The 17,501-nt window shown below is 44.6% G+C and overlaps 1 protein-coding gene across 1 annotated transcript in view; it reads right to left on the bottom strand.

Annotated features, from left to right (window-relative positions):
* SAMD12 (sterile alpha motif domain containing 12) overlaps nt 1-16,748 on the bottom strand; it is a 176,315-nt gene extending 159,567 nt beyond the window's left edge. The window contains exon 1 of the mRNA XM_084215060.1: nt 16,616-16,748. Within this exon, the coding sequence (XP_084071186.1) occupies nt 16,616-16,628 (13 nt within the window). The 5' untranslated portion in view covers nt 16,629-16,748. The remainder of the gene's footprint in view (nt 1-16,615) is intronic.
* Nucleotides 16,749-17,501: the final 753 nt, after the last annotated feature.

Genomic DNA, 17,501 nt, shown 5'->3' with positions numbered 1-17,501 from the left:
AGATAAGTGATCTCTGCAACCACTACAATACCTACATCTGCAAGCCAAGGACAGGAACACCTACAGTGGGAACTTAAAAAGAAATTTGATTCTGTTGTTTATATTTACATCAGTGTTCCTCAAGACACCAAAAAAATTCTCTCTCTTCTAGATGATATCCACCTACTATTATCTAGCTCCTCTAGATCATATTAACCTACCCAAAAGAAACAACCACTAACAACAACTTTGCCTATCCTCCAGACTACACAAAGATACATGTGAGCCACCAAGACTAATTATTTTCACAGCACACTGAGAATAAAAACTGTTCTGTTAGTAACCTAATTAATTCCCCCCTGTACAAAAAATGTAAATATATCTTAACAGACCTGTAAAAGTACTCCCAGCACACCCTGTTCCAGCAAAGGCTGATCAGCAGTGAAAAGACATTTGGTATTGAATGCAATCCATAAAAATTCCTCCAACTACCTTCTGCAAGAATCTTCCCTAGCTGAATAGGAAGACTCCTAGAGACACCTTTGAATCCCTAACACATTACAGCAACATTCAGAAAGAGGCTGTCAGCCCAGTTCCAGTGCTCACCAAAGAGAAATTAGGTATCACAGTGGGACTTAAAATGTCTGGAAGAACACTGCCAGCAGCGAGTCTCCTGTGAATTGCAACTCCTCCCTTGCCAGTGCTCCCAAACAATACAGATTAGGGAGAAGGGTGGTATGGCATCAACAAGGAGACCCTTCTGGGTTATGGCACTAATTTACCATGCATTAGAGGGAACAAGTGATACAGGTTTTGATAACACGGCAGCATGATGACTAACCTTACCTCCTCCTATGTATAACCACATAACACACTTGGTGGATGAGGGAAAGGCTGTGGATGTTGTCTGCCTCAACTTTGACACTGTCTCCCACAGCTTTTGGAGAAATGCATTGGAGAAATGGCTTTTCATGGCTTGGATTGGGGTGCTGTTCACTGGGCAAAAACCTGGCTGAGTGGCCAGGCCCAGAGAGTGGTGGTGAATGGAGTTATATCAAGCTGGTGACTGGTCACAAGTGGTGTTCCCTGCAGCCAGTACTACTTAATATTTACCACCAGTCTGGATGGGGGGATCAAGGCTACCCTCAGAAAGTTTGCAGATGACACCAAGTTGATTGGGAATACTGATCAGCTGGAAGGTAGGAGGGCTCTACAGAGGGATCTGGACAGTCTGGAGTGACGGCCTAAGGCCAGTGGTGTGAGGTTCAACAAGGCCAAGGGCTGGGTCCTGCACTTGGGTCACAACAACCCCCTGCAGTCCCACAGGCTGGGGAAGAGTGGCTGGAAAGCTGCTCTTGGGAAAGGACCTGGGGGTGCTGGTCAACAGCGACTGAACATGAGCCAGGGTGTGCCCATGGCCAAGAAGGTCAATGGCATCCTGGCCTGGATCAGAAACAGTGTGGCCAGCAGGACCAGGACAGGGATTGTCCCCTGTACTCAGCACTGGTGAGGCCACATTTCAAGTGCTGTGTCCAGACCCCTCACTACAAGAAGGACATTGAGGGGCTGGAGTGTGTCCAGAGAAGGGCAACAGAGCTGGGGAAGGGTCTGGAGCACAAGTCTGGTGAGGAGCAGCTGAGGGAGCTGGGGGTGTTTAGCCTGGAGAAAAGGAGGCTCAGGGAAGACCTTGTCACTCTCTACAACTCTCTGAAAGGAGACTGTAGCCAGGTGGGGGTTGGTTTCTTCCCCCAAGTAACAAGTGACAGGATCAGAGGAAAAGTCCTCAAGTTGGGCTAGGGGAAGTTTAGATTGGATATTAGGAAAAATTTCTTCATGGAAGAAATGGTTTTCAGGCATTGGAACAGGCTGCCCAGGGAAGTGGGGCAGTCAACATCCGTGAAAGTATTTAAAAAAACATGTAGACATGGCACTTGAGGACATGGTTTAGTGGTGGACTTGTCAGTACTGGGTTAAGGGTAGGACTTGATTTTAAAGCTCTTTTCCAACTTCAATGGTTTTATAAATTTGTAAGCACCTGGATGGCTTAAAAATGAAATAAGTCACTTGGCAAGATGCTGCTTGACTCTTAGCCCATCATGCATTCAAGAATAATGAATGCTAGTGCTTTTTCAGCAATGCCTTTTACTGGGCTCCTTCAGGATACAAAAGAGAAAAAATGGAAGAGGCTGCTAGCAATTACAGAGATGCCCACTGCCTTTTAATTGAAAACAGGTGAGTGGTTAAAAGAAACACAGGCTGTCCTAGGGGACTTTTCCAGAGTTGCTAATATTGAAGGGGAGAGGGGGAGAAGTGGGGAAAGAGAACTTTTTTATTTTCTAGGGGTATTTATCTCCTAAGAATAAGTATCTTAGTCACTTGGCAAAGCTTCTCTTTCTTTGTCACAATACATCTTTAGGTAGCCAGCTCTATTATTTTCTTCTAGTGCTACCTCTAATCCTCAGCTACACAGAAAATAGGAGCAAGGAATATTTCCTTGCATGGGTCTGTTATTTCCTGTTACCACACAGAATACATAGATCCATCTTTGTGGCAGACAGAGGTGGAGTTCTTGCCTCCTTTTAAATGTCAATACAAACCAAAATGATTTCCTTTCAAGATTTGTTAAAGGCAGCGAAAGAGGTCAATGTCTGGTCAATAATTTATTCTCTTCTTAAATCTACATCTTATATAATTTTAGCTAGATAAGGTCAGCTCAAAACCCAGGACCAACTATCAAACCTAATGGGGCTTGGTGGGCTGACAGCACCCAAGGGTTAATGTCCCATAGAACTGAGTCTAAACAGCTCTTAGAAAATAATCACAACTCACTAACTTCACCACAGCCCATGCACTCTGACTCTCTTAGCTGACACATCTTAAATTTCTTTTAGGACTTAATGGCATACATCTGGAAAAAAATCTTTTTCCAGACAAAGTAGTTTCTGGATAAAATATTGTTCAGACCATTACTCCTCTTTACCCTGGTACTGGCTAACACCAGCTCATCCTACCCTCTGCATTCAGACCATTTTCCCATACTGCTCCTTTGACAATATCTCTGCTGCCTCAGCACCTCTTCATTCCACCAAACTGCATCCACCTGATCAGTCCCAAATTTTAACAGTACATCAAGATAACAAACACCCTCTAAATCAGCTCAGTATCAGCCTAATACCACTATCAGCAGTATCATTAGATTTTGAAACAGAACTTCTTCCAATATTCTTCCATACAATCTCAATATTCATATATCATCCCTATCTCACTAATACAACCCTTCAATCAAATTCAGATCACTTATATTCTCCTTTCCCTTCCGAAAACCCCACCTCAGTTGATTTAACCTCTCTTCATGCTCCCCCAACAACTGTTCAATTTGTATTGAAAGCTGTCTGTGGTGGGAACTTGTTTATTTTTGAGGAAGGAGGGTGGATATTCTGTAGAGCTCTGACTGCACAGCAACAAGCACATAATGAATGGTGCTGGCAGACACAATGACATAGATCCAAAGATTACATTTATGAAACAAACTATTATTTAAAACAAAGGTACTTAAGTTCTCTTGTACTCCTAACCTAATGGTAAAGCTTAACCTAATGGAAAATATCCACTTTTCCAGCATCTAAAAAGATTGCTGAGATCTGCCAAGTTATGAGAGTGAAAAGCTCTGTGAGAAAAATAGTTAGCAGAGAAAAATAATTAGCATCCAAAATGGAAAAATTACCCCACATCTGTCCTAAAAAACTAGGATGCAATACACTGAGTACTTTTTATATATGGTGGAACCCAAACTCAAGTCTTTTCCATGTATACAGAGTAAGATAATTTGCTGCCCAGCAGAAGCTAGCCCATACATGTGAGCCAGTTCCATCCACAGATCTCTCCAGGGTGCACAGGCAGTTTAAAAAAGAGCTCACAGGGCAATAAGAATGCTCTGCCCCCCCCAGCTACCTTCCTCCCATGCATGCCAGCCTCCCAGATGGCAAGCAGCCAAGAGACAGATTGTCTGAGCATGCTTGATGGTACACAGAATTCACCAGGAGCCATAAGAAGTTACTGGCATCTGGGGCAAGCCTTGTCTTTTCCTAGAGGGTACTCTGTGAATCCTGTCTGGAAAAAAGCCTGAAGACATTCTTCAAAACACAGCCTTGATATATCCAAAGTTTTGCATTGGCAGATGGAAAGTCTTTGTCTCTCCATCTGTAGATGCAAGGCTTAGCAGATAAATCTATGATCAATTGCTACCTCTATGCACTCACTGCCTCCTGTGTCAAACCTTTCATAACTATGTGTTTCAGTGGGAATACTGCTGGCTGCTTAAAACTTTAGGCAGATCAATTAAGGCTACATTAAAGCGTATTTGGCAAGTACTTGAGTTACATGCAATAACAATTGTTCTATTCTAAAAAGTGATCGAGTAAAAATAGCATCTTCTTACTCATGTGCCCTGTTCTGTGTGCATCATAGTCATATGCTAGCTTTTGCTATTCAGAGACAAAAAGCAGGCACAGGAGATACCCACCCAAGCTCTAACAATCCTTACAAAACTTTCATGTGTCAAATACTGGCAACCTTGCAAGCCCCATTTTATGTATTCATTCCACAGACTAGCTGCACAATGCTAAGAGGTAAGTCCATACAGTCCACCTACTACTCCCACCATAAAATGCCACATTGTTGAAAAGGACAGACAAAACTTCATCCATATAGCTTGAACATTAACAAACTCAGGTTCAACATAGCAGGGACCTTAGAAAAAGGGTCCAATTATCTTTTCAGTCATTTCAGTTGTCACAAAGATTTATCAAGTATTTCTAGAGAAAAACACCTTTGGACAGCAGCTCTCACAGGACTTGTTCCTTCCATCACTGCCCATTTCTTTGTCAAAAGCAAATCAAACCTCCAATCACATCAAATTTTGCAGTCAGCATTTTCAATGAGAGTTCTATACACTTCCAGAGGCTACATTTCAATCCAAGTAGTCAGACAGAATCCCTGAAGCTATTTGCTTGTCTTTACTCACAACGTGCTTTACCTGGGCTGGTCAGAGAGAAGACATTCACACTGAAAACATTGAAGTCTTGTTCAGATTGAGATGCCTCCTCACACTGACCAAATGAGCAAGATGGATCTGCCCTGCAAAGCCCTTCTTGTATTTCAAGAAGTTTATACTTCATTAGCAGCTCTGCATATCCCTAGCAAACATAGAATTATTTTAAAAATAACTGACCTGAGCAGTTACTACCACTTCTACAACAGTAAAAAACAAGATTACAAACAGCAAATAAAGATGGCTTTAATTTTTACTATAACATTTAGGACTATTTTGACTACTTTGTCTGGCAGAAAGTTCTTCCATAGTAATGAGTTTTTGTAAGTCCTACGGATGGTCCATCTGCCTCATCAATCAGCTTCTAGTTTTAAGAAGCTGTCCGGCTTTTGCCTACCAGCAGTACTTCTCCATACAGTCCTCTCTCCACCGAATGTAAATTTGCACAGTTCCCCCAACACATCATGAAGAATCAGCTGAAAATGCAGTCAAAGTTTCAATGAATACAATCCGCTGCTTATGTTGCAACCTAGTAAATACTGCTGGCAACTTGCTGAGCAAGTAAATTCAAGACTTTGCCCACTCCGTTCCTCAGACCTATCTGTCTAATACCTACCAAATCAGCAGCACTCACAGAGAGCAAAGAAGCCCAGCAAATCAGTCAGGACCTTTTCTACTTCACTACAAGTCACATCAATTTATCACAAACCTCCTATAAGGCTGAAATCCCAAAGTACTAAACTGAAGTAATATTAGTGTCTACCTATCTGCTTCTGTTGGTCAGCATCAAAAAGCAGCATCAAACAATTCCAAACACGCTGTGCCAACAGGGAAGCCAGCATTGAGCTGTGGAGTGCACTGTAAGCTGCTGCTGCTGATGAGCTGCACCTGGAGTTTTGCATACAAAGCTCAGACAGACATGGGCAGCAAGGCTTGGCACACAGAAAAACACCTGTACGTGCAGGTCCCTCCAGTGAGTTGCTTGTCTTTCTAGCCTTTTGTTATAATGACTACTAATCATTAATCAATTAAGCAAAAAACCGGCTTCTTACAAGATACGAATTTTACAATCAAGTCTCTGTTAAAGCAGCGGGACGTGCCCAACAGCTGGGCAGGATAGGTGACATCCCAGCAGCAAGGAAGTGGACACTGAGCCAGGTCAAGAGGGCAGGAAAGGCAGAGCAAAGGGGACACAGGTGTAGAAACTGGATACAGGCAGAAGTGGATAGTGTTCAGAAGAGGAGCAGCCACGTTAATTTGTAACTGTGACTTGTCAGGCTTTTGCCTTTTTTACCTCTTTAGAATTATTATTAGCAAGAAAACTTAAGGCAATGGCATTCCTGAGACAACTATCCCTGAAAATCTCTAGCTAGACATGGGGTAGTCATCCCATGGTATCAAACCAATTACTACTCTAAGCCATTCGCTCTCTCCAGAAACAATTAAAAAATACACAAAACTAAAGCCAAGGAAGAACACAGAAAAAGTATGTTTTCTGAGACAAGCTACTACACTTCACATACATGTCTCTAACAAACTTTAGCTGTAAGATGGTATAAAGTCTTGTACGATGACAGAAGTAAATCAAGAAATCCAAATGAGTAACTCAGCACTTTCATATCTGGAATCAAACTAGACTCATAATTTGGTTGAAGGCCAAAAAAATCTTGAGTGTAGAGAAGAGAGACCCCTTGGTTCTTTACAGAACAGAAACACTAAGCCCAGAATAAGAAATTCTCTTATTCTATGGGTTGAGTTTGCCTTCTGAGACCCTCATCCCACCAGGATATGTATGTAATTAAGTTTCTTCAGCTAAAAAAACTTCCTTATTCCTTTTTTACAGTTTTCCTACTGGAAACTATTTATTTTACATATGGCGATATCCACTTACTATCTCTTATTGTACAGACTTTAGCAAATGCTGTAAACAGCTTCCTTTACACCTGCTCTTCAGGAGACAGACTGCACGTCATCACTATGCTAGACAGACCTTGGTGTCTCAGTAATGCAAGTTCAGCCTTTATAAGGGCAACAAGATTTCATTATAAAAAGCAGACACAGTGATTGGAGAGCAAAATTATTTCTGAAGCATTTTCTCATTCTGTTTTAATAAAAGTACACTTGGTACAAGCAGCTCTTGAATTCACGCTAGCAACAGAGACTCATTGAAAAATGAACCTATTCAGTGAATAAATAAGCCAGGTTACCACAAATCCTGTACAAGTATAGATGAACAGGAGAATACTGACATATAAGGGGACTAAGAGAACTATGCAATTAACTTAGAGCAAAATGGATCTTAGTGAACAATGCAATAAAGGTCAGTAAGTAACATGCATCACCTGCACACGGGAAAACAATTTAAGCAATGGATTAAAATACAAAATAGTTGGTCATTTGTTTTGCAAACTAGTAAGTCAATAAGAAGGCTTGTGCAAGCATCTACAGAGATTCTTTTGAATAGTGAGGAAGTCTGGATTTCAAGACTGTGAGTCGCACAAAGTTGCATGCAAAGAGGGTGCTACAACAGATAAGAATTGTATGAAGGAAAAACAAAGAAAATCTATTGGTAGATAGAGAGGCAGGGACCTAAAATAATTTTCTCTCACAAGGAAAAGTATTCACCATATATTACAACTGTCAGTCACCAACCAGCTTAGGCAAACTCCAAACCAGGTACCACTGTTGCCCTAAGGATTTTGCAGAGAAAATGGAGAGATAAAAAGAGTAATAACACACCTGGGTATGCAGTGAGTCTTGATTAGTTCCACTGATCTTGGAAGAAACTTGTCTTGCAGTCACTGATTAGGAAGTTGGGTAGTCATGCTTTACCACAAGCTACATTTTTGAGACTGCCTCTTCTCAAGTCCTAAGAGCACTACTATTCAATTCTATACTCAGCAAACATTACATCAAAAGCTGTTTTTAAACACAAATGAGCCTATCCAGCACACAAAGAACAGCTCAGACACAAACAGTTTAAGTCTTTATTATAGCATCAGAGGTGCACTGTCCCACACATGCTGCACAGATCTCTGCCTTTGCCCTACTCATGAAAGCTGGTGTCTGCTGAACATGTGGCACAGAAATGGCTGCAATTTAGCTGTGGATCTGGGCTTTATTTCTTGTCCCATGAATGAGGCACAGTCAACAAAATGCAAAGAAAAATATCTTTATTCATCCTCACTAGCATAACTAGTTTGAAATCTGGCAGCTGACTTCTGTTCTCAGTCCTGTCTTTCTCTCAACTGCCTAAAAGTTACCTCCTTTATCACTCTTCAAGGATATCCCTTCCCTTGTACACTTAACTGAAGAGTCTGGAAATGCCTTCTTTCCTTCCCCCAGTAAAATTCTTCACCTCCTACTGCTTGCTCATACCACTGTATCCTACTCACTCTAGTACCCCAGATGATTTATGTAGCAACAAACCATCAGCAGAGAGCATGCAGAGGACAATCTGAGAGAAAGCTTCTATTGATGCACATTACAATTCTCTTTCTTTATGTTTATGAAACAGCATTTTAAAAGTCTCTTTCTTGCTTTTACTAGGTTATTTGCAGAGAAGCAAATCAACTCAAGCAAAATCCCCTCTGGGGGAAGAAAATAATTTTTTTTTAAAAAAGAGCGACAAAGACAGGGCAGAGGCGAGCAAATGAGTGGAGGAATGGAGCGAAGTATTAACCTGAATGTTCAGCTGTAGAACAGGAGCTAGCACATCATATAGAGATGGATAGGGCTGCACTAAAGACCAGCTAAAATCTACACTGTCTTCCTCAGACTCTTATTTCTGTCAATCACATACTCCCTGCAAGCATATTAGATCCTGTAACTGAATGCAGGGTTCACTTCGGCCCAAGTTCAGATTCTTTCACACCTCCTTGCTTCATCCAGGAGGAGCACAAACTAGGGTGAATTCTGGTTCAAATAATGAAGCTGCTCTTTAATGCCAAGTTTACCTTATGCTGCCCACAGAACATGAAACTATTCACAGCAACTGCCTCACTTCTTCTGCAGTCCTTTTGCAACAAGGCACTTCTGGAGAGAGAAGGAGGATCCTACACTTCTGGAGAGAAAAGGAGGATCCTACAATTCTGGAGAAAGAAGGAGGATCCTTCCCTAAAGGTGAGGGAACATAAAATCTCCTCAAGGTAGAAGCCACTAAGGCTGACATCTGCAGATCTAATCTGCTTCACGTTTTCCTGAACGTCTCTCTCAGATCACACTTCACCTCATTTAGAGAGGTCCATACAGGTGTTTCCAACCCTACCCGCTGTGGAGAATCAGTATTTTCCAGATGGCATTTCTACAGTTGCAGCCTAATGCCAGGCCTCTCCTTCCCCAAATCCCATTGACCAGACATGGCACACAGTTCCTCTTCCAGAGCAGTATCAGTTCTTATAAACTAAGAAAAAGAAAGCACACATCTTATGCATCATGACCCTGCCTGTTAATATTTTTATAGCTCAGTGCCTAATTCCCCACCACCTCTCTGTTTCTGGGTTGTCCTGACCAAATTTCCCTCTCAGCTACTCAATGCAAATCAAATTCTTGTGGTGAGTGGAATTGTTCTGGACACAGCAGATGAGCTAGACTTTGTCATAAAAGTCATCAAGGTGGGTCAGACTAGAAGTCTAGCGCTTTATGCCACTGCTTAAGGAACAGCCTGAGAGCAGGGCATACATGAATTAATTCAGCCTTGGCACATTAAGAATGACCCCCAAGGTTAAAAGTCCACTTGGGGAACTCTTGGGTTATATGAAAAACTATTTCCTTTTTTAATTTAAAGCACAAAACCCCACAGCTTCATTGTTCTGCCTTGTGACCTAGTTCCTTTTTCCGTCTTCTCCACACCATTCATCAAGGCCTAAGGATTCTTTTCCAAGCTAAAGAATCAGAATCTTTGTAACCTGCCCATCTCTTTTCCAAGCTAAAGAATGATAGAGTCTGTAACCTTCCTTCAGAGAACACACCATGTCTCTGACTGGCTGACTTTTTTCTGTATTCTTTCCAGTCCTTTCCTTCTTTTAGGGTGTGGCAAGCCAAAGCTGCAGGGAGCATTCAAAAATACAAGGGCAATATGCAATGATAGAGAAACTCCCTTGCCTTGTTCAGAGCTCTCCTCATAGGTCTTGAGATCTTACTCACTATTTTTACCAGCACCAACCAGACAGTTTCAGAAGACCTCAAAATTACTCCATTTTTTAGCCTTTTTGCCTTTGGCACCTTCCAGAACTACTCCCTCTACATTCTCTGCATGTTTTGAGCAGATAATTGAGGGCTGAGCTGTTCAATTGTTAATCTGCAAGGGTAAATACCTGGATCCATTCAAAGGCAACAGCTTTCATGAGAAATAACCCACAACAGGATTGCTCAGTTTTAAACTTTGAGTATCTCTTGCTCACAAGAAGGAGCATTGTCTTAGAGATCACACAGTCTGGACAAAAGGAGAGACAGTCAAGAGACAAAACAGGGCACAAGAATGTAAAGCTGTCTCAGTCAGGACAACAGAGAAAATTGGCTCCAAAACCAGGCACAGTATCCCAACAGACCCACAGACTCAATACTGAGCGAACTGAAAAGCAGCCTTTTAACAGCTCTACTACCTCTGCAAACTAGTGGTATTACTTTCAAAGACCAATGGGCAAATGTAAAACTTACAGTGCTCTACAGACACTGAGTTCTGCACCCACCAGCAAGCCAGCACAGAAGATGTTTTGGACAGAAACCGCTCCATGCTTATCAGCTCAACAACCAGCACCAGCCTTCAAATGCAACACCATCCAGCTACAGTGCCTTGCTCTGAGCCTGTCCCTGCTGCTCTCCTGCCATAGCCCTTGAGACACAGCAATACTGCGAAGCACTAGAGACTGGCTCTGAGTAGCTTGCCCTGACCTCACACACTCAGCTGTAAACAAGAGGAACAAAGCTACACAACCTCCTTGGATGTTGCCTGCCATGCTTGAACATAACAGAAGAACAAAAAACAAAACCCTCCAAAACCCCTCTTGAACAGTTTTACTTTATAGTTTGAACTTAAGCAGTAAACATGAGTTCTTACAATCTCACTACAGGTTTTGTCAATACTTTCCAGTAGTACATTAGGAAATGCATCCTAATTCTAACTCTTGTCATTTGCTCACTTGCATTCCCTTCTTGATGGAGAAAGCACACAAACTTTTAAAGCATCACTCCTTCCATTTGCCTTCATATTAGCACCACCTGACAAGTTTTAACCTTATGATGGGATTCAATTGTACTGAACCAGTAAATTTATATTAATCAGTGTCCTCCTTAAGCTTCTAAGTCTTCCAAGTACTTTAACGGGTAACTCAAGGAACTGTATCTAAACTGGCTGATATGAAAGTACTTCTGAGTTTCCAGAAACACTCTTATCCTACAACCAAATTTAATCCAAAGGAAACATAGTGTCACATCAAGTCTATACTTGGTACCTTGATTCCTGCCTAATACGGGTTTCTTTGTAAAAGCAGGTAGGGTAAAATGATCACATAACTTTCATAATATTCACCCTCCACTCAAGCTGAATATACCCAAAGACCATCCATTGCAGGGCGATTCTTTGTTGCCACAGCTTCATTTTGGGGCCTCCAATTCTCACAATGGAGTGCACCTTCTGAACTTCAGCTCACAGTCTCCCTTTCAAACATAGCAACACAGATTGGAAAGCTCTAAGCTGTGCTTCAAAGCAGAGAAGCACACACAACCACAAAGCTGTATGCACAATGTGGGGTGGGCAGGAGGTTGAGCTGTTGTTGAGCAAGAAATAAGGGGGTAGATGTTACAGCCCAACAAGAAGGCTGCCACATGAATGTAGATAGAAGATCTATCTTCCAGTCTGGAATCCCATAACTGTTGATGCATTTTTGCAATAAATGGTCAGAAAGTGACACACAGAACTCAAGACCAAAGGCTGATGTTCAAATCTTATGCCTCACTGTCCAATGCACCTCCAGCATTGGTCTTACCCATCTCCTCTGCTATGACCCAATGTGACTGTTTCAGCTGGAGAGTTGAAATGAGATGTCTCTCTCAGTCCTGCTTCCAACTGGCAGCTATTTCCAAGCCACATGTCTGAATCCCTCAGGCTAAGAAGTGGTTAGAAATTACTGAAGAAACCAAAAACATGACGGAAGCATGTGCTATTTTTGAATCACAGGGCTTGTTACTTCTTTGCTCCATAGGTAAGTACGTGTGCTGAAACACCATCTACTGGATCACATTCCCTGAAAACTTAGATATGGAGACATAACCCGTCTGAGCTCAAAGTAGTGTAGGAATAAAATGAAGTTGAGTAACTGAATACCTGTCAGAAGAGTTGTACTTTTGGGCACACCCTGGAACAACATGATAGGTACCTACGCTGAAAGCTGCTTCAAAGCTGTCCTCTGGGTGATCCTGAACTTGCTTTGACATTCTTGGCAGAGTTTGCATAGCACATCTATGAGCTCACCATATTTCAAGTCTCTGAAGAAACACATGGCAGCATTCAATATCCATGGAGCTGCTAGGCACTGCAGGCGTTCAACCAAGGTACATCACATAGCAGAAATGCACAGGATCACCCTGATAGAAGTTGGTTACAAGCTGCAAATAACTTCAGTCCTGCAGCAGTCAACCTGGATGCCACTCCACAGAATGCCCTAACCTCCTTTGAGTCTTAGTCTCCTTAAGGATTACCAAGGGGTAAGGTCAGTCATTGTCATTTTATGTCAGAAAGGCTCCACTCCCTAGTAAAACACACCATCCCATAGGAAGATCCAGGGTCTCAGTAGCATAAACCCACTACAGAAGAGCCATTGGAGACGGGAAGTTTACATAAACTTCCAGGAGACCTGCAACAAATCTCTGTGGCACTTTGCAAAGCCTATACACAGCAAGAAAGGTGTCAGGCCAAATTTCATTAAACACTTACCATGAAAGAACTCAATGAAATAAATAATACTTTTCTTTGCAAAGGAATCTCAAAAACACCACAGATCAGAGCTGCAGGGGATCCAACAGAACTGTGTGGGATCACCTGCATGCAGACATCATCTGATGGGTGCTGTCAGTCTCTCAACTTCCTGTGCAATAAACACTGGGGGGGGGAGGAGAAATCAACATTTCTCTCTTTTTCCCTTTACCTCTGCTGCACAAGAGCAAACTGAAAAAAAAAAAAAAGAGAACACTGTTGCAGAGATCAAAAGCCTTTTTCTACTGGCTCTGACCTAGTTCTTTCATTCTTACTAGAAGGAGAAAAAACACTTAAAGGAACATTGTCAAAATTGTTGAGTCTAAAAATAGACTTACCTTGGCAGTGCTGCCCTCTCAACGGGCTTATATTAAGGAGTGCAAATTCACTTTCCTCATACACACACTCCAATCCTTTCATCAATCTGGAAGCACTGGCACTATACAGCCCAAAGGACCTCCCAGTTCCCAGAAACTCTTTTGGGGCACTAAAGAATGTATTATATATAACTGGTGAAGAACTGCAGTATTCCCCAAATTCCTACTTCATATATACAAGTCTACCACTGTCAGCTATCCCATTAAAAAAGTTTGGATATTTTCCTTAAGTAAATGGACATTTGTTGACATTGCTAAACCCCAGCACACCATGCTAAGACAGCTTTAAAATAATCAGATTTGCGGATGATTTCAGCATTTGTTTAGATAAAATAAATTTTTCAAAGATTTTCCAAAAAGTATAAGCTACAAAATATTTTCACCTTAGCCACGCAGAGCATTTCTGAAAGGAAAAACAAAACAAAGACTCTGGGTGCGTGGCTGAAGCTGACAAACAGGCAGTTTCCATAGAACAATAGCCCTGGTGGAGCTGGTGGGGCAGCGGATGTTGGCTCCGCTCAGGAACTCCCGTGCTGCAGAACCCCTGTGCTGCAGAACCCCTGTGCTACAGAACCCCTGTGCTGCAGAACCCCTGTGCTGCAGAACCCCTGTGCTGCAGAACCCCTGCCTCCCCTGTGCCCCAGGGACCTTCCCACTCCCCCCAGCTGCATCCCAGAGCCACTCACAAGTCTGCACAAGAAGCCAGTCAGCCCAACCATTCAAAGGCCTTGCATCACTCTGTAAGGAAAGCCCAGGAAGTCCATCCTAGCCAGGCTCCCAGCTGACTACTGCAGAGACTGGAAGGCCAGACAACCTCAGTTTAAACCTTATTTCCAAGCTTCCAAAACCGTTGTACAGCAGGTTATGTTCTCAAGATCACAAGCTGCAAACCAGGAAAGCATGCTTCCAAAGAAAACAAACAAATCAAACAAACTGAAAACAAAAAAATCCCAACTGCCTGTTCTTCCTGAGTCCAGGACATTTTTCTACAAAACTATCTATTTAGAAGATTCAATGGCAACTCTAGACTAATACAGGGTCTGTGATTATCGGAGTCATGAAGAACAAGTAACCTCTCTTTTCAAACAGAAGCTGTAATGCCACATGTTCCTTGCCAAAAGTCACAGTTCAGGAACAGAACACAGCTCACACCTAAGGCTCCAACACAGCAGAAGATGCATTAAGAGAAAAGCAAGTTTTTAAGCACAATCACACAAAGAAACATGGTTCCAACATAAAATGATGGGTAATAAAAGGCCTGAAATGTGAAGGCACTATAAACACACAAAGCAGTCATAGCCACATGGCTACTTGTGCTGAAATAGTCATAGTGCTGTGTTAGTGTGAGGGCAACAGAATCATGCAAAGGCAAGAAAGTTGAGGGAGAAAAAAACAAAATAGGAGGAATGCAAAATATACAGACAAGAATGCCTGTTCTGACACACCACAGCAGGATGCATCCTAGGGGAAGGAAATGGGAAAAAGGAGTTAAAGAAAAAAATTCCATCTCAGGAGAAGGGAAAGGCACTGCTTCCCAAAGCTTTAGCAGAGCTTTCCTTCATTAATATTTACAAAGCTTTTAGAGATTCTCAGATGGAGGGCACTGCAGATATGACAGGAATTATTACAGACCTGAAAAGATCTAGCAAACAGACTGAGAAGGACTTCAAGTAAATAAAGTGGGATGACATTAGTGAGCACACTGAAACAGGGGTTGCTGCTGGCATATGAACCATCTGGTGCATGGCAGTCCATTTCATTTACTTACTTACCCATTACCGGGCACGCACGCCCAGTTCACATCATTATGCTTTTGCCACCGAAGTAATGCTTTTATTCACGACCACTACCTTCCTTCTTTGTATCACTGCTGTCTTCAAAACTGCCATTCGGTAAAACAGCCTGTGCCTAAGAAATGCCTGCCTCAGGGAGAGGCTTACACTTAGGATGAGCAACTTGGGATGTTGACAGACACCTTTTGAGACAGAGTGGTCTTGTTTATCTTTATTTGAATTTGCACAGGAAGCTGTTTTTCAGCGATGTTAAGCTCCCCACTACCTCCAGGACGTTTAAGTTTTTGCTGGACTATCATTTGTGCTCAGCACTTGGGTACTCAGCTTCAGCATGATTTTCAGCAATAAAGCAAGAGCCTCTGATAGAACTGTAGATTTCAGCATAACTGAGAAACGAAACTCATGGCAGTCACAAGATGAACACACAAAAATACTGTCATACACTAAATCAAGCACAGGAGAAGGGGTCAGATGGCTGGTTTACACAGGATTCTTAAATTTTGTCAAGGGCACCAAATAAAGCAAGATGAGACACAAACCCCAAGACTGTCACTGCCTCAGTCTAAAGCGCTACAAAACCGAGTGAATCTTGGAAGCAGGCCAAAGCAGATATGCCTTTTCTCATACACCTGTCTCCTTCAACTTCCCAAAAGACCCAATGGAAAGGGAACACACAGCCAATGTTAGGAGGCTAAAGGGAACTCAGCATTTACTGAAGACCTAGCAAAGCATCCACCTGTCAAGATCTTGGTAGCTATTGCCTCAGTTACCGGGGTTCCTCCCCAGGAGCCGAGCACCTTATGAGCACCTCTCATCTCCCGGCTGCCCAGGAGCTGAGCATCTCGGCCCTCTGGCTTCTCCATCCCTCTCAGGGAAGGAGGGGCCGAGCACAGCTCTGCGCCCATGCGGGGCATGCTGGAGCTTCGTGGGCATCGCGGTCTCGGGGCACTTCGGGGATCTGGACAGCAGCGAGGGACGACGGCGTCTCGGCGCCCGTGGGAGACCGACCGGCGGCGGGGCGGGTGAGGCGCCCGGGCTGAGCGCGGGGCCGGGGCCGCTCCGGAGGGAGGCGGCGCAGGTCGGCCGCCCTTGCCGGGAGAGGCGGCACCTCCGGGCCCGGCGGGAAGTTGCCGATCGAAGCCTCCGGGCAGCCCCTGCCGCCTACCCTGCCGCGGGCGGGGGCGGCAGCCGCGGCCCGGCTCCACGGCACCTGGCCCGGGGCAGCCGAGGCGCTGCGGGCGAACGGGCCGAGGTGCGCAGGGGCCGGGGATGCCCCGCGGCGAGGCCGAGGCAGCGGGCGGCAGAGTGGCCCCGCCGGCGGACACTGCTGCCCCGCCGGACCGGGCCGGGCCGGGGCGGCCCCGCCACGGCGCAGGTGAGTGCCCGGGGGAGGAGACAGGGGAGGGACCCCGGGGGCGGCGGGCAGGGGACGCGAAGCCCTTACCTTCCACCGCCATCCTCCCGGCCTCGCATAGTGCGCCGGCCGCCGACCCGGCCCCGGCGGCGCTGCCCCGGCCGCCCCCCCGCCCGCGCGGGCTCCGCTCATCTGCAGCCGCGGCGATCAACCTGCAGCGCTCGATGACAGCGGGCGGGGCCGCGCCGCGGATCCCTGGGAAACGTAGTCCCGGGAAACGGGCGCCCGGCCAGGCACCGGCGTTCCCTGCCGCCGGCGGGGCCCCGCGGCGCCTCCGCGTGTCCCCGGCGGCAGGGAGAGCAGCACGGGGGCCGGCCGTGGGCTGTGAGAGGCGGCGGGGCTGGAGACCCCCACGGGGCTAGTGTGGGAGAGGGACAGCACGGGCACTCTCCCCCAGGAAGCTTCATTTCGCAGCTATGGGCTGTTTCTCTCCAGGATTTCAGTGATCTCAGATTTGCAGGCTGACGGCTCCACGATAAGTCCCACCTGTCCCCGTCCCACCCCACCGCACTCCCTGGCCGGCCGGAGGAGTCTGTCCGCAGGGAAAGAAAAAGGCACACACAGCACCGGGAACTATCAGCCGGCGCCTCACCCTCGAGTCGGGCCCTCAGCTTTTATCCATCTTACCCACTCTGACAGGTCCTACAACAAATCCCAAAAATGAAGGAGATCAGGGACACAGTAGCAGAGCCATTGCTTCAGGTCCCCAGAAATCTTACACCAAACAGCCTGCCACCCTCAACATCTGTCCTGGAAAACAACTGTGGGCTTGGGTGCACTTTTCAGTTTTATTTTGAGATATCAGAAAGGTTTTGAAGATTTTTTTTTTTCCATTCAAAAGTAGACATTTTTTCATTTTAAGTGTATCAGTAAATATTAACTACTCACAGTCTGTGAGTTACTCTTCTCTCCAAAT

The sequence above is a fragment of the Fringilla coelebs genome, assembly GCF_963513975.1.
Source record: "Fringilla coelebs genome assembly, chromosome: 1".
Taxonomy (NCBI): Eukaryota; Metazoa; Chordata; class Aves; order Passeriformes; family Fringillidae; genus Fringilla; species Fringilla coelebs.
The sequence above is the reverse complement of the archived record's forward strand: the minus strand, read 5'-3'. Positions and strand labels throughout refer to the sequence as shown.